Source organism: Melospiza melodia, chromosome 13, assembly GCF_035770615.1.
Source record: "Melospiza melodia melodia isolate bMelMel2 chromosome 13, bMelMel2.pri, whole genome shotgun sequence".
Classification (NCBI taxonomy): domain Eukaryota; kingdom Metazoa; phylum Chordata; class Aves; order Passeriformes; family Passerellidae; genus Melospiza; species Melospiza melodia.
In genome coordinates this window covers 22,851,857-22,871,134 of record NC_086206.1, presented here as the reverse complement: position 1 = coordinate 22,871,134, position 19,278 = coordinate 22,851,857, and the positions used below count along the sequence as shown (strand labels likewise).

The following is a 19,278-nucleotide window of genomic DNA, read 5'->3' as shown; positions in this document are numbered from 1 at the left end:
TCGCCCGTGGCAGCCGCCGCTCCCGGCGGCTCTTGCGCAAGCGCAGAAAGACTCAGAGACGGGTGCAGAGAAAGCTGCCTTTATTGAAAGTATGCGCCACTCCGACGCTCAAGCAGAGGTGCCCTCGCCGCGCTCAGGCCTCACGCAGAGGTGCCTGCGTCGGTCTGGAGGCTTACACAGAGGTGCCCTCGCCGGGCTGCGCCTCCTTCTTGCTGTCCTCCGGTTTCATGGCGGGGAAGAGCAGCACCTCCTGCGAACAGCGACAGAATCAGCGGCCGCGCCGACCGGCACCACCACATCCCGTGCGCAGGTCTCGCGAGAGCGGCCCTAGCGCGGGCTCCGCGGCTCAGCCGCGGCCCTCAGAGAGCTGAGCAAGGGCGCCCAGGGGCTTTGCCCAGGCGGGATTCCACGGCTCAGAACATCTCATACAGCTCCATTGCCAGGCACTGGCTCCGTCGAAGAGATGGCCAGCTTTGCTGAACCCCATTCCCTTTTCCCTGACAAAGCCAGCAGTAGGAAGGCACTACCGCTGCTTATGCTTACCTTGATGTTATTGGAATCTGTAAGGAACATGGTCAAGCGATCAATTCCCATGCCCCAGCCAGCTGTAGGCGGAAGACCATACTCCAGTGCGGTGCAGAAGTTTTCATCAATAAACATGGCTTCATCATCACCTGCAGCTTTTGCCTAAATGAGGAAATTAATAGTAAAACATGAGTTGTACAGAGTTAGTAGGCATTCCTGCTAACCCCTACCGAAGAGGAGGAATATTGCTATTTGTAGCAGCCATGTAACTGATGAAACCAAAGCCCAATAGAGCTGTGCAAATGAGTAATAGATGAAGAAATCTCAGCACAGAGAACTGTGGAGGTCCTTTGTATAGGTGCTCCCAAATTAGTTCTAGACTCCATTCCTTTCTGACATGTAAGTTTCCTATCTTGGCAAAGGCCCAGGCTCTTTACATCAGTAAAAGCCGTCTTTCAGAGCCATATGGCAGCAGATGAGAGCAGAATGAATTGCTTTCAAAGGCTTATGAGGTTCTTTATTGGTAGCAACTCTCCTTTCAACGTTTGCAGAAACCACAAAGCAGCATAATCGGTGGAATCATCAGTAGCTGCTCCACAAATAGGGCCTGTTTTCTTTCCTCTAAAGTAGAAGACTAAAAAACCGTACACTGAGATGTTAACTAATATACCTGACCCTGAGAGCCTTCAAGTGACAAAAGTCATAGTAATAAAAATACAGATTAGCCAACCATTTCAAATTGAGAAAAAAAGCCAAACTGCTCACAGTTCGAGGAAGACTTTGCAAAGACTGTTACAGCAAAATTTTCTCCTTGAAATCCTGAAATGAAAATCCTACAGGAAACTGTCATCCTTCATCTCAGTCTCCTACTTTACATTAAATTTTGAGGCTAATTTTCATTCAATACATATAATCATATGTCTGCAGTCTGGCTATAATCATGAGGGAACTGCTGCAAGCATAAATATAACAGACCAAAAATTAAAGGTACTTGTAATATTATTCATTCTGACTGAACATTTTGAAATTTACTATCAAGTTAGTTAGTTAACATAAATCTATTTTCCTGGCTTTGACAATTGTTTAAACCTCTCAGGCACTGTGAAGCCATTAGAAAAAATATGAAGATCAGGAACTCTGTTTCTGCCGACCACATCATTTGACCTCAGTCATGTGTGGCCAAGTATGCATTCATGGATGTGCATACCAAATCAATAACAAAATGAATTTCAGTCACTCCTTTTGGAGGCCCACAGAGAGAAATCTACTATTATAAATCTGCAAGCCTAATAGTTCTCAATGTGCATCTCTCTCCCGTGAGTCAACCTAATATATTAGTACTCTGCTCAGGAAATTGAGATATTTCTTAGACAGCATTCAAAGTCTTACAGGACATGAAAATTTATTTAAGAACCTAGAAGTATGATGTTGTATGACTACATAAATACTTAACTAAGGAAAAAAAAACCTTTCAACCTGGGAAAGACACAGAACTTCTTGCACATTTGTGTTTTTCCAGATTAGTACTTTAGGTGGAATAAAAGGGAAGATATCCAAAACAAAGTTGCACTAAAACAAAACTAATCAACAGCAGTATTTCACCTTGTTTACCTTAAAGAGCAAGATTCCTATAAAAGGAATGGCATTTTAATGACAGACTTTTACTTGAGTGACGAACACTCACTCAAAGTAGTAACAACTCTTTTCTGCAGTAGGTATTAACAACAGGTTTGGGACAGACATAGGAAATACTCTTTGCTTACATGCCTGTATTACATTCACTATCAGCATGACACCATACCTTGGCCTGATCCTCAAAAAGCTGACGCTGTCGGAAAGGATCATTAAGTTCTGTGTATGCATTGCACACTTCCTTCTTCATTACAAAGAGTTCAAAGCGTTCTGTTAGTCCCGGAAGAGAGCGATGCCTATGTGAAGTAGACAAAACAGACATACCGTAAAATAATCTTCCTTACAGAAGCAAACAGCACATACATTACTTAGGGGCATGGCTCACACTTAGCACTAACAGCTGTCAAAATTTCAAAGTACTAAGCATTGACACACCTCTTCCCTGGATGATGGGTTTCACAGCTCAGGAACCAACGTCTATCTTGGTTTGTGTTAGAATTCCTAAACTAGCATGCAACATCAAAATCTGTTTTCACATATGCAACTTTTTTTTCTTTTTCAATTAATTAAGTAGAAGATTTGAGCTACACACTGACCATGTGTGATACTCTTACCATTTGGCAAGTGGACTCATGACCTGTGGGTGATCACAGATGAATGTGGGGTTGATACAAGTGACTTCCAGGAATTCACCAACTAACTGGGAAAACAAACACAAAACAATGTAGGGTTGATACAAGTGACTTCCAGGAATTCACCAACTAACTGGGAAAACAAAAGTGAAACAATTATGCAGTGTACAATTATGCACGTTCCTAGCACTGCCTTCACCAAGCACCCTAATTTCCTCTCTTTTGCTACTGAAGAAGGTACCAAAACTCTGAAAAGTTTCCGAAGTATTTCTGCTTATGGTAATGTCTTCATCAACAGAGAGGGCATCCTAGTCAGGCAAGGAAAAATGACACAGTAAAAACTGTATAATAATTCAATTAGCACAATACAGCAAGGGCCAATAGGAAAAGCATCAAAAGAACAGCTATCATGTAGCTATCATTTGGGTACATCAGAAATAAAGAAATACAGCTGATATAACGATATTGTACTCCTACCCTTTTGGTCAGCTACATACAGATGCACACATCTCACAGATAGAAGTGACCTACAATAAAGCAAATCTGTTTTCAACACAAGCAGCCAGTTATCCAACTAAAATCCCCTAATGCTCAAGTTAAGCAGACATAAGTAAACTACACTTTGGTGTAGACGACATGAAAGAAGATTTTGACACTGCAAGTTTTCTCACTGTAATATAACAACAGCTGAAGTGCATTGCAGCATGCTTTTCCTGGTGCAGCTAAACCTTTTCTTCTAAGAGACTTCTGTTGACACAGAGAGATCCTCAAAGACATTAGGATTATAAAAATAGCACCCTTACTTACTTTGTCAAGAAGCCTGGCTGTTGTCCGGGGAGGTGGACACTCAACATTTCTCTCCACACAAAGGTTATCAAAGAACCTGCGAGTTTCTGAATATGCAGACAAAAATTAGAACAGCCATCCCAAAAATCATGTTTTGCTCTTACTAGATCCTTCAACATTTCTTAGAGTGACTTGTAAAATCCCAATGGTAGACATCATGGAAAACATGAGCTTAAATGTTAATCTACAGAAATGGTGTTTGGTTTTAATTGTTTACAGTAAAATAGTAGTTATTTTATACTTCAGAAATTTGACAACAGTTAAGCACACACCACATAACTGCTGGACATTATTATTTGGGGGCTGGGGGGAAAGAGAGAAGGGAACCGGGGGGGAAAACCAATCACTATAAATTATATGAACTTGTTTCCTTATGTGTCTCGATTCCAGGAATAAAATAGCACATAATTACATTTTTAAGAAGGTCCCAAATAATCATACACCCAAGCTACAATTACAAGCACAGAAACTCAACTGCACATGAGATAAGAAATAAGAAGCAAAAAGCTGAATCTCTTCAACAAATCAAGAACTCCATACATCAAGCTTCTTGAGTATATCCTTTCACATATATTCAACAAGGAAGAGCCAAAAGAGTCAGATCCTGCCAAAGATGGCAAGGAATGAACGCTTCCTTCTGGACTCACATAAACCAACAAAACCAGAGGAAAGATAGTACTACTGCAAAAAAAGCAGCTAACAGACTGCAGCCTTAGAACTGGCAACCTTTTGCCTGCTTTCTGTTAATGAAGAATTACAGGACATTCATACTCAGCATCTAACCTTCAGTTTCAAAACACTCAGTTGATGGAAACTTCACTCCCAGGACCTTTTCCAGATCATACACCATGCTAATTCGCCGGAAGGGAGGAGTAAAATCTATCTCATAGGCCTGTCCATCTTGACCATCTGGATGGTAAGTGATCTTGTAAGTCCCAGTAATATGTTTCACCATCCCTACAAAAGGAATGTGAGGTTTAGAAAAGGCGTATGCTACATAATAACTGATTCTTCCAGAATTCTTACTCTTTTTTAAATTGCATACTTCACCTGAAAGCAACTTCTCTGTAATTTCCATTAAGTCATGGTAGTCCGCGTAAGCCATATAAAATTCACAAGTTGTGAACTCAGGGTTGTGAGTCAAATCAATTCCTTCATTCCGGAACTGACGCCCAATTTCATATACTCTGTCCAGACCACCAACCACCAACATCTAAACAAAATGAAAATCTAGTATATACACTTTCTCAAAAGAACCTAAGAGAGCCCAAACACATGCAACTGCAACACAACCTTACAAAACTCATTCATGAGACAAATCCACCTTTCTTCAAAAATAATCTCCATTTCAGCTACATTTGCTTTTTTTAATACAGTTTGAAAAATATAGGCTTAGCCATGAGAGGCTGCATTTTACCTTATGGTAAAGTTCTGGAGCAATTCTCATATATAAATTCATATCCAGCTCATTGTGGTATGTGATAAATGGCTTTGCCACAGCTCCACCTGGAATTACATTCATCATAGGAGTTTCTACCTGTAACAACAAAAAAAAATTCCCCTGTTTTCATGAAATCTGTTTCCAAACCAGAAATGCATAGATCAAACAAACGAAAAAACCCCAAACCAGCTAGTTTTGATGAAAAATCTGTATTTCACTTACAGTTCGGCATTTCAGTGTATGAAAACAATTCTAAACTAAAGTCCACTGAACAAAACTGCGCTTTCTTCATCCAGTCAATAATAACAAATTCATCTGTTGCTCTGAAGAGTCACTCATATTTACTACAAATGTGAACCTGCTGGCTTCATGTTATCAAAGCCAGGAACAGTGCCGTGGCATTATCACAAAATCCTCTCTCTACACTCCAGAAAATTGAACTCAAGAAGGCCAAGTGCAATTTCCTGCACCTGGGTCAACACAATCCAATTCTGCCTACAGGACATAGAACTGGCTTCTATATCCAGAGGCAAAACAACATTTCAAAGATGTTGTTTTCACCCTAATTTACTGAAATATGGAAAGGACAGTAGTAGTTTGGAGTATAACCTTCAAAAAAGGTTCCCAAGCCATAACCTCACCAACTGATAAATAATCTTAATTTTACAAAGAGAGGAAAGGAATTGCTCCCATTACATTAAGCAGATAAAATACACCATGCTGAGGCAATTATTGTCAGTTCTGTAAGTGCTTCGTATATGAGCCTGAATATAAAACATCCTTGAAGCTAAAAAACTGTAAACACATTCAGTATGCAGAAAGAAAAAACACTGATGCCTTACCTCAAGAAAGCCCAACTCATCTAGAAAGCTACGAAGGTAAGTGATGATCTTTGCACGGGTTATAAATTTCTGCCTCACATAATCATTAAGAATTAAATCCAAGTATCTCTGACGATATCTGGTTTCCTGAAAAGAACACATATCTTTAGAATGAGCTAGATAAAATGTCATGCCAAAGGAAAAAAATACCAAAACAAAACTAATATTCTTTTGTTGACTGATAGTATCAGCAGGTAACAAACATCATCCGTTCAGACCGATCTATGGCATTCTTGCACATGGCAGGGATGTTGAACTAAACGATCCCGAAGGTCCCTTCCAACCCGAACCATTCCATGATCTGTCAAATTGCTTCCAAGACTGACAGGTATGACAAATACCTTATCTTTGAGGCCAAAATGAAGATGAGGCAACATGTGCAGGCATGGAGACAAGAGAGTGATTTCATAAGGAATAATACTCAGTTCCCCTTTCCTTGTTTTCCCAGGATTCCCCTCTACACCAATAATGTCCCCACGACGCAGCTTGCTGTTAACACGGAAATATTCTTCCTCGGATTTGTAGAGGCTGCAATTGCAAAACAAACATAAGCACGTTTATTTAAAATTCAATACTCAAAACTGTCCCCAAGTATCTTACAAGACAAAATCCATTTTAAAAAATATATATATATATAAGTTATTTTAACCAGAAGTCAACCACAGCATCTAAAGGAAAACATTACTTGGCTGCCTAAGCCAAACCACAGATAAAATAGAATATTTCATCTCAAAATACACATATCTAGACCACAGAATGCTAAATTGAATGCTGGGAATACCTCTACTTACCTGGAATTTGCCATGACCTGCAGCTTGACTCCTTCACCACGAAGATCATAGAAAATCAGTTTCCCTCCAGCAGCACGCTTTGCGTGGATTCGACCTAAATATCAAAAGTATGCTAGACATCAGGAAAAGAGTCCCTACCCGAAAGGGTACAGGGGCAAAAGCCACAGTACTATCACTTAGAATCATCATCTCTGAACTATTTAACTGTGAAAGAGCAGCAGTTAAGTCCCAAAATGAAATCTAGTGGAAATAAGACTGTAAAAACTTTGGATCCCAGAACCCATGTTACATACAACCTGATCTTATAGTTGCAAGGGATGCTGCACTGATCCACTCAGTCTGAAGGCTATGTCCTGAATAGTTTAACACAGCTACAAGGCTTCACGACTGAGTAAGAGATCAGCAAAATTCAAAAAAGACCAACCCATCAATACAAGCAGCTAAAACTTTAGATTTTCCTGTATCCCAGGTAAACTTTTACCTGCCACTCTCACGGTAATGTTTGTCAGGTGATCTCCTGGCTGCAGGTGACTGTACTTGTCTATAAAATCTGACAGAGATATGTCAACGTGGAACTTGTGGGGATAGGGATCTTCACTGGAGCCCTTAAGCTGTTGGATTGCATGGCTACGGATCTTGTAGTATTGCTGTCACCAAAAACAAACAAAATCAAATTATTTTATTAGAATCTGAAAATATGTTACAGGCTGTGAATTTAAAATGGAGCTGCCCTAATGTAGGAATATACATCTATCCCCTTTCAACCTTTTAATTACCCATGAATAAAAAAATCAAATGCAAGCCAGTAAGACCGATTCACAGAACATCCAATAAGCATGGGACCAGATGCTCACATTTGGATCCAAGCTCTCCTCATCGGTACCAACATTATCCTCAGAAGTCAAGGAAGGCTTATTTGAATGCTTTTCACTTTGCTCTTTCTGCTTTGCTTCTTTTTCAGCTATTTTTCTCTCAGCCTTTAAACGTCTCTTCAGCTCACTACAAAAGAGAAGGAAACCGGATGCAGCAAGTACTCTAATACTTCTACAGGAAAATGATTGGCAGGATTCTGCCAAAACCTAACTGTACAAATAAACCCAGCACGTCTCTTACTTTTTCCAATAGTCAAAATAATTCTTAAACACGTTAAAATATTTTCTACTTTGAACTCCTTCAGTTCATCCCCTACGACACACACACAGAAAGCGAAAGCGAAATTAAACATAGTTTAGACAGACCTTGACGACGCGTGCCTACGTGCTCAAGGACTTGAAGCACTCCATTTTGTCCCTAAGAGCCTATCAGCCCTACGCAGCGTGTAAGTGAGAGAAGGCAAACTCCCCCCTAAGTAATGCAGGGTTCCCGAAGCCACCTTCGCGGTCTAGCCTATTCCCCCATGGCCCTCAGGCTCCCGTCGCGCTCCTGACCCCACCTTCCACGACTCCATAAGGAAAGAAGCGGGCCAAGCCGGACGCAAAGCACCGACCTGCTTTGGTCATGAAGCGCCTGCTGCCGTCGGAGCGCGGGCGCGGCCCTCCAGACCCAGCTGCGGAGCCGCGCAGCGCCGGAGCTCAGCATAGCGCTCCGACGGGCGCCTTGACGGAGACAACGCGCCGGATCAGCTGGACACACTTCACTTTCACCTCCCCGGCCCGGCCCCACCTGACCACCCGCGCACCCTCACTTTTTGCTGAGGTGCGACTCAGTCTCCTCCACGCTGCACTCGCGCGCCTCCGCCGTCGCCGCCATCATCGCCCCGCAGCTGCCGCCGCCTCCGCCCTTCCGCCCTTACACGCCTGCGCAGGCGGTGATGGCGGCGGGCGGAGCTCGGGCGGTCATGGCGGGCGGCCCGGCCGGAGCCGCGCGATCCCGATCGCTGTTCTTGTGGGATGACGGGCATCCTATGCGGTTCTACCTGCGGCCCGGCCTAGCCAAGCTGCGCCTGGCGCCCCTAGTGCTGGCGGGCGGCGGGCGCCTGTGTCGAGTGCAGGAGCCAGGGGCCGTGCTCCTGGCGCAGCCCGGCGAGGTGGCTCCCGACGGGGCCGTCTCCACCGAGTACGTGGCGGAGTGCGTGAAGCGCAACCAGCGGCTGCCGCTGGAGCCCTTCCTGCTGACAGCCCGCGGCCGCCTGGCCTTCACGGAGGCGGAGGATGCGGCGCTGCTGCAGGCGGTGCGCGGCCAGGGCACGGTGCGGGTGAGCGGCCGCGCGCTGTGGATAGAGCTGGAGCGGAGCGGCCTGACGCGGCACAGCTGGCAGGCCATGCGTGACCGCTACCTGCGGCACCTGCTGCCGCGGCTTTGGGGTGAGCGGGGGCCACAGCGGCGGGGCAGGGTTGCGAGGGGGCGTGGTGGCGGCGACCAGCGCGGGTCGCTGTGGCTTGGCAGACGATCCGCGCGTGTTTCCGCAGAACCCCCGCAGACGGAGGATCCCACGCAGATCAGGGGTCTGTTCGCGGCAGCTAATCGGGAGTTCGAAAGCACGGAGGTGAGCGACCGGGGCCAGCCTGGGGAGCAGCAGCCTGCACTGCATACAGTGCTCGGGGCAGGCCTTCCCCGATGTCACAGATGGCACAATAGAAACTCATGATTAATGAAATTATTTTGCACCGCGATATCCCTTCTGCTCTGGCTGAACTGTGAGCTGTCATCTATGTGGTTTGCGATAAATGGCGCCTGGCTGGTGCATTTTTTCTTCCTTGTGCAAGTTAGCATGAGGAGGTTTATGTGGTGGGGGTTGTCACATTAAAAACTGTATTAGCAAATGAAAGTCATCCTTTCACCTCAGGCAAAAAACGTTCCTGCCGTTGCATCAACACTTACTTTTGCCTTTTATGCTTAGTTTGTTCAAATTCTCTCCTATGGTTTATGGATTTCTGTGATCATGTGCAGCCTCATTAACAGATATGGCTTTGCTTCAGTCACTAACTTTTACTATGTTTACTAATTTCTGAAGTTTTAATACACTGTGGAGTCAAAGGTGGTTGGTTGCAGTGGTAAAAGATTTGCCAGAAAATACCATTTCTAATTGGTGATTCCACTTCTCTTACTGTTAGTCGGAAAGTGACTCTTCAGATGTTGCAGAACTTTCCACACAAGATGGAGTGAGAAGGTCCCCAGGAGAAGCAGCATCTGAGCTGAAAACTGGGCCAGAGGACTCTGCTTTCCCTGACATTCAGTTACAAAGGCAAGAAAGACCACAGAACACTTGTTCTTCTTCCAGTGTGGTGGGACAGGTAATAAAAACTATGGAGCACTTCATGGAGAAGTTTGCTGTGGACCTGCACACTGTTACACAGGCCTTTCTGAAAAACAGCGGTGATGTGGAAGCTACTTCATACTTTCTGCAGACAGGGCAGCGCTTGGATGGGTACCCTGTATGGAGCAGAGAGGATGATTTAGAATTGCAAAAGGATGATGAACATGTCAGAAATAAATTGATAGCCAAATTTGGAGCTGAAAACGTAGCAAAGCGGATAGTGTTTAGAGAGAGTTAACAAGAGGACATTACTGATCCAGAACAGTTGCAGAAGTGTAATAGTCATTTCAGAAACACAGTGGAAAATTTGATGGCAGTTCTGAAGTTTTCAGAAATGCTTTGATTTTTTTTTTTTGTATTAAAAGGCCTGTAATGCTTGTACCAGGCCATATATTCTGCTTGGGAAAAATACACCAGCTTTCAGGGCTATGAGTAATAGTTGAAGTAGGAAATGAATGTTAAGAGGGAATTATCAGAGGTTATGTATCTATCACCTAAGCTGCATTTGAGAGAGAACACTATTACTAGGATAAAGTCATAATCTGAAAAACTCAGTACTTGTAGCCTGAAATTGTGCTTTGGTTACTTATTTTAATACTATTTGAAGTGAGTCCTAAAAATCTGGAATTCATTCTTTTGGTGAAATAAAATGGGCTGGCAAAGGTGAAGTTTGGTTTGTCTTTTTTTTAACCTCTCTAAAGAGTTAACATTTTAGGTTTTTAGCATATTGCACTGTGACACTCAGAAAATTAAAGTGGATAAATGGATTCACATAATCACAGAAATGGTTTCCCACATGAAAACCCAGGAGTTTTATTTTCAGCATTAGCTGGTTTATTCAATTTTCCCATAATACAGTAAGTGAACACAAACATTTCCCCACCTTTGCCACCAAGGCTGGATACTCAGGCACACAAATGGAGCAAAAGGAAAACTGGACTTGAAAATGCAACCATAAAAAAACCACCAAAAAAACCCAAACAAACAAACAAAAAAAACCCCAAAAACAAACAAAAAAAAAAAAAAAAACCCCACAAAAACAACTAAAACCCACAAAACAAAAAACCAACACAAAATCAAACCAAAGCTCAACGTCTTTCCAGAAATCAAATGTCTGGTCATCCTTGCATCTTTTCTGGCACTACATATCCTGCATGGCAAGCAATGTTTTCTTTATTCAGCTTCCTTTTATTTTTCCTCCTCCTTGGCAGTGCAATTGCTCCATGTGGTTTCTCTAGTCTTCAGCTGTGGTCTGTGGGGGGTTTGACCTTCTGCCATTTGGTCCTACTCCTTTGGCATTCTGTGTGCTCCAACCTAAACATAAGTAATTTGGAAAACAAACTTGCATTACTTTAGCCTCCATTGTGGCTGTATCTCCAGGGGTCTTGGAGAGTGACCCTGTACTGCTGAGAGCTCTCCTGAATGTAGTCAGGGTTCTTGTACCAGTTGTTCTTGCATCCACGCACGCTTCTACACCTCTATGCCTGCACCTCTGTCCTCCTTGGCTCTAGTGAATAGTTCAGCACTCTGCAGCCTTCAGAAAGTAGATGCAGAGACCAGCTTTCCTGCCTTCAAAATTTGATACTCAGAGGAGTTCAGGGCAAACAAAAGATCCAGAGACATATTTTTCTGCTCTTCTTCAGAATGAACAAGCCGGTAGCCCAGCAAATCCATTGCATCTTTGCACACATTTTGCACTTGTTCTATTTTCTGGAAGGGAAGAGTGTTTCTCCAGGTCTGGGATACTCTCACTGCATCTCTTGACCCAATATCAAAGGCCCGTGCTCCATCACCTTTTCCATGGGTGATGTTGTGGACCCACTTCTGAAGCTCTGGTGTGAAATGGAGTTCTGCAAACCTGTACATCTCAGCAGCCCTTGCTAGGGGGTCTCTGACAATGTCTTCATAGCGAACCAGCAGATACCGGTCTTTCAGGAAGCTTGGAGCAGCCTGACTTCCTGCCTTGTATATCTCAACGTGGCTTTTGCAGATTACCTGCATTGTGTTGTAGGGCCCCATTTCTCCCTTTGTCTTGTGAGACCCCGCCACAATGTTACTGTCGCGTTTCAGTTCTTCCACGGTGTTCTCTCTGGACCTGAACACAGCCCGAGGATCACGTACCAAGTGAATGATTTTGAGGTTCAGGGATGGGTCGGTGAGAAGGGGATAGAGAACTTTCAGGTCAAAGAACCTAACTTCCTTGATGGCAACGTGGCTATAGGTTTTACAAGCTTCCTCCACCTTGCTGAATGGGTACTTGCCACAGATGGTTTTGCAATTGCCTGCAGTGATTATGTCACTGCGACTGAATGAGTCACAGGCAGGTGGGGAACACAAGGCTCGGCTTGTCTCCCACTGAAATAAATCAGACTTTTTCTTCTGGCTAGACATGTAAGCATCAAACACAGACATGTCACACAGAAAGACCGACCTGACTAAGTCCCGCACTGCCATGTGTAAGACTTTGGCACTGTTCTGGTACATCTTAACCCACACGTGCCATGCAGGCTCCATCAGGTAGAAGACGCTGGGGTGCTGGCTGAAGATTTGTCCAGTGAAGGAGGATCCTGACCGCCAGGAGGAGAGAATGAGGATGTGGACAGGAGAAGGCTTTTCTTCCATATGGGCATTGTTGCTGCAGGGTAGGAAGTGGATAAGAAGGAAGGACAGAACTACCAGAATCAGGAGCACCTGCACTCTTCTAGACTTCACCATGATTGCAAGGGACCTGCAGAGACAGAGGAAGTTCAGCATCACAAGATGATGAAAAAGGCAAGATGTGGTGCATCAGGCTCCTGTGCATCCCTCTGCAGGCACAAGATTTTGAAAGCTGCCACTCTACTAGTGACACTGTGACAACCACCACACAAGGTGTCTTTGCAAAGGACATAAGTACTGCAGGGCTGAAGGTTTTCTGCAGCAAAACCACTGTCTGTCAGGAAGCCACTCTAATATAGTCTTATAAGATAGTGAAAAGCTTGTCTGTACTTTTATTGAAGTTTAACAGCTAGTTGAGTGCACTGAAGTCAGTATAGACAAATGTGTACTTCATGTGCATAATCCCTGCAAATGATCCTGCCAATTTTTATGGAGGAAAAATGCAAACCTTTCTCTTTTTGCTGAGGTGTTCAGAATTCAACAGTTCCACATTTTACTTTTAAACACCTTACTCTCACTAATATTTACAATTATTTTTATGCCAAAATGCTGTAAACATACAATGTAAGTTTCCTTTTGTTTAGATTATACTCCTTTTGAAATTTCAGGAAACATTTATTGTCACTAAACATGTATTGTTACCAAAGGAAGAAGCTTGGCACTGTAATAAATCCAAGAACAGTATCTCCTCCAGACAGAGCTTTGTAGGCAATTTTGCTAGAAAGATCCATCTTTTTGTAGGCAGGTTTAACTGCTTACCTGCCCCAATAACCCTCTTCTTAGCCTAACTCCTTTTTAGAGACTGTCACTTGCTGTCCCTCCCTCCAAGCCCACTCATCCTATTGGTCTTTTTTGAGGAGACATACAAAAGAATGTGCTAGTTGAACTCAAAGGTCTGCCCAAAGCTGGGTCCTTGTTTCATACACCAAACCTCTCTTCTGCCTGTGGAGGATGAACTGAATTATTGGAAAGTGTCTAAAAACTTCCATGCCATTGGGGACATTGCATGAAAATACCACAGAAAGAATTCATAGCCTGAATACCAGCTGGCACAGTAATCTGGAGGAAATACACCACTGAAGATGGGATCTGAGGCAGAAAGAATTAATTAATTTTTTAAAAAATACATTAAAGGACACTTTGCCTATTACTCCTGTCTTGTGCACTCTCCTTCTGTCACCCAGCAGTGCCTGACTGTGCCTCAAATACAGGTTGGGTCTGCTGCAGCATGGGCTGCCCCTGGGGACAGGCTCCTTGTGCATCACTGAAGCCCCGGCAGGATGGAGTGCTCCCCAGCACCATCTGCCAGGTTTGTCAGTTTAGCTGTGCCACAGTGGAGACTGACCTCTCTTGCTAGTGCAACTGCTTTGTATTTTCTAAGGTGAAATAAAACTGAAAAAACTTTTCTGTTTCCTAGTCATGGTCAGTCCTTCTGGGGGATGCACAGCAGGACAGGACAGAGAGAGCAGGGCTTTTAGGGCAAGGTGTTAATCCCATACAGAGCAGCATCCGAGCCCAGGCCCTTACAGCTTCGCACGCTCCTTTTGTGAGGTCCATATTGCATGAGACCCAAGCAGCTATTCCCATGCCGGCACCAGCCCCCCTACTCCAGCAGCAGAGGTATAAAACAACTCAGCTGCAATGCAGACATTGCCTCCCTGCTACATGCTTGCCATGCCATCTGGGTCCACAGTAATTTTGAATGTTCCCAAAGTTTCCCTAGCCTCCTCCTTATGCCCTGCCTCAATTTTCCTCTGCAGCAAATCTTTCAGACTAATTTGCACAGGGGTGCCTCCTGCCATGATTTCAGTTCCTCTAGTACTGATGTTTTAGATTTTCACATACAGTCACTGCTGCTAACCAATGAGGAGCAGTACTAATCTGTGCCTCCAACATACATGCATAAATTGGCTTTTTTATCATAGTAACCTGCTGTGAATTGTGTTGAGCTTAGGGTTTATAAGGCAGCAATTATAATTTCTTGGAGTAAGGAAAATACCCAGCCTAATGGGTAATTCTGGTTGTTGCCAACACGTGCTACCACAGTATGAATTTTACTTTAGTAACGTCTGGCAAGGATGGGGCTGTACATTTAGAGAGGGACCACAACATTCCTGTCTCCTGGACAAGAAGCCCTCTGATTTTTTTTGGTTACACAAATGGCCTGTAGTGTTCAGGTCTGACAAGGAGCTGAATCAGGTTGCTATTTGGACCAACCCTAGGAAGAGCTGCAAACAAAGACTGTTGTGAAAATAAGTGATGTATCAGTTTCTTTCTTCCAAATGAATACAAGCAGTGTTTACCAAAAGTCCTGGCTTCCAAACGAACTTCGATGATATCGCTTCCATCTGGCACCATTAATATTATTATTCTAACTCCTGACAAAGTTCCTGGAATATAGCCAGAAGCTATTAATTGAGAAAAATTCTGTTGAGCAGACATGAACAATGGCATGAAGGTAGACACCCAGGCAGATTTAAAACCACAGAAATAGTTATTTCTTTGGAAACCTACATGTGAATTGCCCGAGTATGAGAATGAAATCAGGTTTTTTTCAGGAAACAAGAGTATACTTTTATCCCAGGGTGGGATAGCTGGATGTTTTAGATATTTCACAAAGTGACTGCTTTTGATAGAAAGCAGCAGATGACCTCATGTGAGACCACAGTTTCAACAACTTCTTCACTCATATAAGAAGTAGCGATAATTGTTGCCATCACAAGTCTGTTCCACAGGGAGTAGAAGGATTGAAATGAATTGTGTGCCTGATGAAGAGGAAGAGCAGCATCATACTATACTATCTATCGTACATTCCCTAATATGAGAGAAATACTAATTATATAACCTTAGTTCTCACCACTGCATTTCTCAATCATGGGAGCTGGGATGTTTCTAAACCAAGGTCTTAAGCTTAACATTTTCTCTACAGCAAACATCCACAGTCACCAGTGAGAGAATTAATTTCATATTGCAAAAGTGAAAATATGAAGTTCTCACGGAGCTGGCACGTAAAGATCAGCCCAGAATAATTGAGACAATCTCAGCTGCAGAACAAGAAAAGCACCCTGTTAGCAGTGTGTGTGCTAACAGAGAAGAGCCAAGATTTGGCTGAGAGCAGAAAGAAGTGGAAGAATCTCAGGGCACAGGGGATGCAATATAGAAACTATTGAAAAGTACAACAATCCAGTGTCAACATCTTAGTGTCTCCCATGGCAAAGGTATTAAAATACTGCCTGAGCAGCTAGCAGCAGAGACTTAACACATAGAGACTTTGGAAAAGCTTGATCCTGGCAAAGAGCAAGTGTTAAAGAAAGCAGCAAGAAGCCCAAGGGAAATGTACCCATGAAAAGCCCTCAGCATTAGGCACCATAACCCCAGATTACAGGGAATTTATTGAACATGTGCATGTCTCTGGCAGGTGTGAGGCAGTTACGGCCCAAAACCACCTTGTGCTGTGCAAACCAATGTTGAGTGCTCTGCCAGTCTGAGGGAGCTCTCCAGACCTGTACAGGTTCCCCACTGCTGTAGCGGCCCCAGTATAGCAAAGAGGATTGGCACCAGAGAAGCTCCTGTCACTGGTCTTTGATGGCACTAATGGTGGCTCACAGTTTTTTCAAATGCTGCTTCAATTTGGCCTGGTCCGTTTCTGCAGAATTAGAAGTCGTCTGCCCATTCAGGGGTGAGCAGCTGGAATGACTGTCGCCAGTGGGAGAAGCTGAGCAAGGGCACTGAGAAGACTGTCTGGAGAAGCAGGAACTACCCTCTAAGCCAGACCCATAGCTTCTGTCTGCAGAAAATTGTCACAATTTTCTGGCATCAAGAGCATCTACACTAGATACCAAGAAATGGTTGAAAATCTCACCTTAACAAGTCCTTGTGAAGCACCACCGGACCTGATTCAAGCAAAGTTGCCCTCACACACGTTCGCTGTTGTGGTACACACGCCTCCAGGCAGTCACACAAACAACAGTGCATTCATGCACAGGCGCTCTGTCTTCATCCTGGGGTCTCACATACACGTGTACTTGGCTCCTACCTACACCTGTGCCTGCCCCTCCCTGTCCTCTTTGCGTACATCCCATCTCTAAGACTGACTGCTCTACACTGCCCGCCTACTTTGACCAGCCTTAAACTAGAAACTCCACCCTGCACTAAGCAAAAGGTATGGAAATGGCAGTTTCCTGCGGGGTGTGAATGACCAGGCACTGCTAGTAAAGGAACAGGGCCAGAAAGTTCATGAAGGAGACTGAGAGATACTTTAAACTCCTATTACAAGCCCCCAAAAAGACTGCTGCCTGTAAGAGCAGGAACAGGGATGTCTGTAGCATGTCAGAGCAAAGGACAAACAAGTTGCAAAGAGGATCAGCTTGCCCACCATGAGTGCAGAGATTGGGCATACTTTCCTACCATTGCTCTGGCTGCTTGTCATGTCAGCAGATGCAGATTCACATAAAATCCCTTTTACTCTTCTCTGTCTGTACCTTGCTTGAATTAAACATTTAGGGGCTGAGAAAGAAAACTGTGTGAAAGGAGAAGCTGTGAAAGGAGCAGCTGGACTTGGCCAGTTAATGATTCACAAGGGTGCTGGAGTTGCAATGGGACTGTGCCAGGTAAGGTAGTGAAACAGGGCAGCACTGGGCTCAAGACAAATACTTACACACAGGGACAGTTGCTTTGGGTCATTCCTATTCCAGATCTCATAGATTCTGTCACACAGTCTGGAGACATCTAGACCTCTTAATGGTGTCCTCTGTGTTCCCAATGACCTCACTGCTGCTCTTAAGGCAAGTGGAGTATAGGAGACAGCAAAAGAAAAAATCTGGGCAAGGCTGGTGCTTCCAGCAGGAGGAACAATCTGAATGGGGCAGGTCATGTTCCCTTTCACTTGTTGCATTGCAAACACAGACGGTCAAGCCCTGGTAACCCTGGGCTGGGAAACAAGGTGAGAAGTTGGCAGTGGTCCAGGTAGGGCCCTGTGGAGGACCATGCAATGTTCGGTGCAATCTGGACTTCTGCTATGTGTTCCCATGCTCTGCACTGACACACAGGATTTACCTGTACGTCATTCGGTGTTAGAAAACCTTTGTAAAGACCACACCACTTGAGTGGCTCTTCCTGAAGGATTATTTCTCCCTGTCTAACAGTTGCATGAAAAAAGATGGATCAAAACTTCTGTTCCAGTCATATGTAGTTTGCCCAAGAAATGCTGATCCCTTGGCATCAATATGTATGCTTTATGACAGCACTGAATACTACTGTGCAGTCATCTTGTCAAAGAGTTGAAAGATTTTTCTACCTGTATGTATGCCATGTCCCAGTTTTTAGTCTGGCTTTCCACAGGGCATCCTCTGTAGTATGAGCAGTTGCACAGAGGAGGAGAATATGCTCTTCTTTGGATTTGAGATTTGGGAGGACAAACTAGTCTGGCACACTGTATTTCCTGAGACCTGCACATTGTGACACTTGAAGGACAAAACCTCTGGCTCCTGAAAACAAACAACACGCTCCCCATAAGTCTGGCTCAAAAGCTTTATGATGCAAAGCAGAAGCATACAGGGTTGGAGTAACGCCAAGCACAAATATAGACCATGTGGAAAATGGATTGATATCAGTTCTAAGAAGGACTTTGGAGGTGTTGGTGGACAAGAAGCTTCACATGAGCCAGCTACGTGTGCTAACAGCCCCAGAAACCAGTCATGTTCTGGGCTGTGTGTCACCAACAGCATGGGCTGCAGGATGTTCTGTTCTGGCAAGATCCCACCTGGAATAATGCATCCAGCTCTGGGCTCCTCAGCACAGGAAAAACAAAGGCCTGTTGCAGTATGTCCAGGGAATGACACATTTCTATTTTCTACCCTCTCTCTGAGGACTCAGAGACTAGTGATCTCTGTGAACTGCCCATGCAATCACACTTTGTATTTCTTACACCCTGAAGACGTAAGCAACATGTACTGTGCTCCCAAGCATGCATAAACAGATCACACCTCACCCAGTGCAGAAGCAACAGAAGTAGGCTGAGGAGTAACGCAGATGGTGTAGACTACAGTTTAACTCCACAGTGCTTACACTGGACATGCCTCCCTACCTGAGAGCATGTTTTTGACAGCTGATAAGAGAGACAGGCATACCTATGGCAGTGAAACCTGATCAGCTCTAAGGTTTGACTAACTCCATGCTCTGTCTTCTGCCATCATCTAGAGGAGATGCCTAAGGGAGAGAACAAGAAAAACATTTCCTCCCTGAAGCCAGGGATCTGGAGTACACTATTCACCTCCCTGAATGCATATGTTAAAAATAAGCTAGTGAGGAAGATCCTGTTTCTTTCTCTTGGCTGTGACAAGAGTGGAGAGTGATGTCTGCCAGTAGACAGAAGCTGTCTAAAATCAGTTCAGATCAAGTTTGTCATTGCATTTTATATCACCTAGATATTTTTCTATTCACTTTTCCAGTCTTCTTTTGACCTTAAGATACTTTTGGCAGCAACAGGATTTCCTGGCAATATGGGTACATTTAGCTGCATGTTGTGGGAACTACTTTCCTCTGCCATGGACGTACAATAAAAACTATATTTGGTATAATCACAATTTTTAAAATCAAGACACAGGAGTAATTTCTC

At 44.0% G+C, this 19,278-nt stretch overlaps 3 protein-coding genes across 4 annotated transcripts; 1 reads left to right on the top strand and 2 right to left on the bottom strand.

Annotated features, from left to right (window-relative positions):
• Positions 1-63: 63 nt before the first annotated feature.
• KARS1 (lysyl-tRNA synthetase 1) lies at positions 64-8,545 on the bottom strand. 2 transcript variants are annotated; one of them, XM_063168285.1, is made up of 14 exons: positions 8,433-8,545; positions 7,603-7,747; positions 7,230-7,395; positions 6,749-6,842; positions 6,299-6,485; positions 5,919-6,044; positions 5,053-5,172; positions 4,686-4,848; positions 4,419-4,592; positions 3,597-3,682; positions 2,772-2,857; positions 2,327-2,453; positions 544-687; positions 64-250 (listed from the first exon to the last, which is right to left on the bottom strand). In XM_063168285.1, the coding sequence occupies exons 1-14, from the start codon at positions 8,498-8,500 to the stop codon at positions 173-175; spliced, it is 1,764 nt and encodes a 587-aa protein (XP_063024355.1). In that variant the 5' UTR covers positions 8,501-8,545; the 3' UTR covers positions 64-172. The 2 variants fall into 2 exon arrangements, with proteins under 2 accessions (XP_063024355.1, XP_063024354.1); XM_063168284.1 differs by lacking the exon at positions 8,433-8,545 and adding an exon at positions 8,235-8,349.
• TERF2IP (TERF2 interacting protein) lies at positions 8,544-10,672 on the top strand. Its single transcript, XM_063168286.1, has 3 exons — positions 8,544-9,051; positions 9,157-9,233; positions 9,802-10,672. The coding sequence occupies exons 1-3, from the start codon at positions 8,559-8,561 to the stop codon at positions 10,240-10,242; spliced, it is 1,011 nt and encodes a 336-aa protein (XP_063024356.1). The 5' UTR covers positions 8,544-8,558; the 3' UTR covers positions 10,243-10,672.
• Positions 10,673-10,838: 166 nt separating this feature from the next.
• Positions 10,839-17,161, bottom strand: CHST4 (carbohydrate sulfotransferase 4). The gene is made up of 2 exons (XM_063167588.1): positions 17,070-17,161; positions 10,839-12,732 (listed from the first exon to the last, which is right to left on the bottom strand). Exon 2 carries the CDS (start codon positions 12,717-12,719, stop codon positions 11,541-11,543), a length of 1,179 nt encoding a protein of 392 aa, XP_063023658.1. The 5' UTR covers positions 12,720-12,732; positions 17,070-17,161; the 3' UTR covers positions 10,839-11,540.
• Between the last annotated feature and the right edge of the window lie 2,117 nt (positions 17,162-19,278).

Bases quoted from the DNA above. Each gene is read 5' to 3' on its own strand.
- KARS1 (XM_063168284.1), bottom strand. From the start codon at position 8,326: ATGCTGAGCTCCGGCGCTGCGCGGCTCCGCAGCTGGGTCTGGAGGGCC. The intron at 6,045-6,298 runs GTATTTGTCATA...TGTTCTTTTCAG, and splicing joins ATTTTGGCCTCAAAGATAAG to GAAACCAGATATCGTCAGAG. The intron at 4,849-5,052 runs GTAAAATGCAGC...CATTTTGTTTAG, and splicing joins CTCCAGAACTTTACCATAAG to ATGTTGGTGGTTGGTGGTCT.
- TERF2IP (XM_063168286.1), top strand. From the start codon at position 8,559: ATGGCGGCGGGCGGAGCTCGGGCGGTCATGGCGGGCGGCCCGGCCGGA. The intron at 9,052-9,156 runs GTGAGCGGGGGC...GTGTTTCCGCAG, and splicing joins CCTGCTGCCGCGGCTTTGGG to AACCCCCGCAGACGGAGGAT. The intron at 9,234-9,801 runs GTGAGCGACCGG...TCTTACTGTTAG, and splicing joins GGGAGTTCGAAAGCACGGAG to TCGGAAAGTGACTCTTCAGA.
- CHST4 (XM_063167588.1), bottom strand. From the start codon at position 12,719: ATGGTGAAGTCTAGAAGAGTGCAGGTGCTCCTGATTCTGGTAGTTCTG.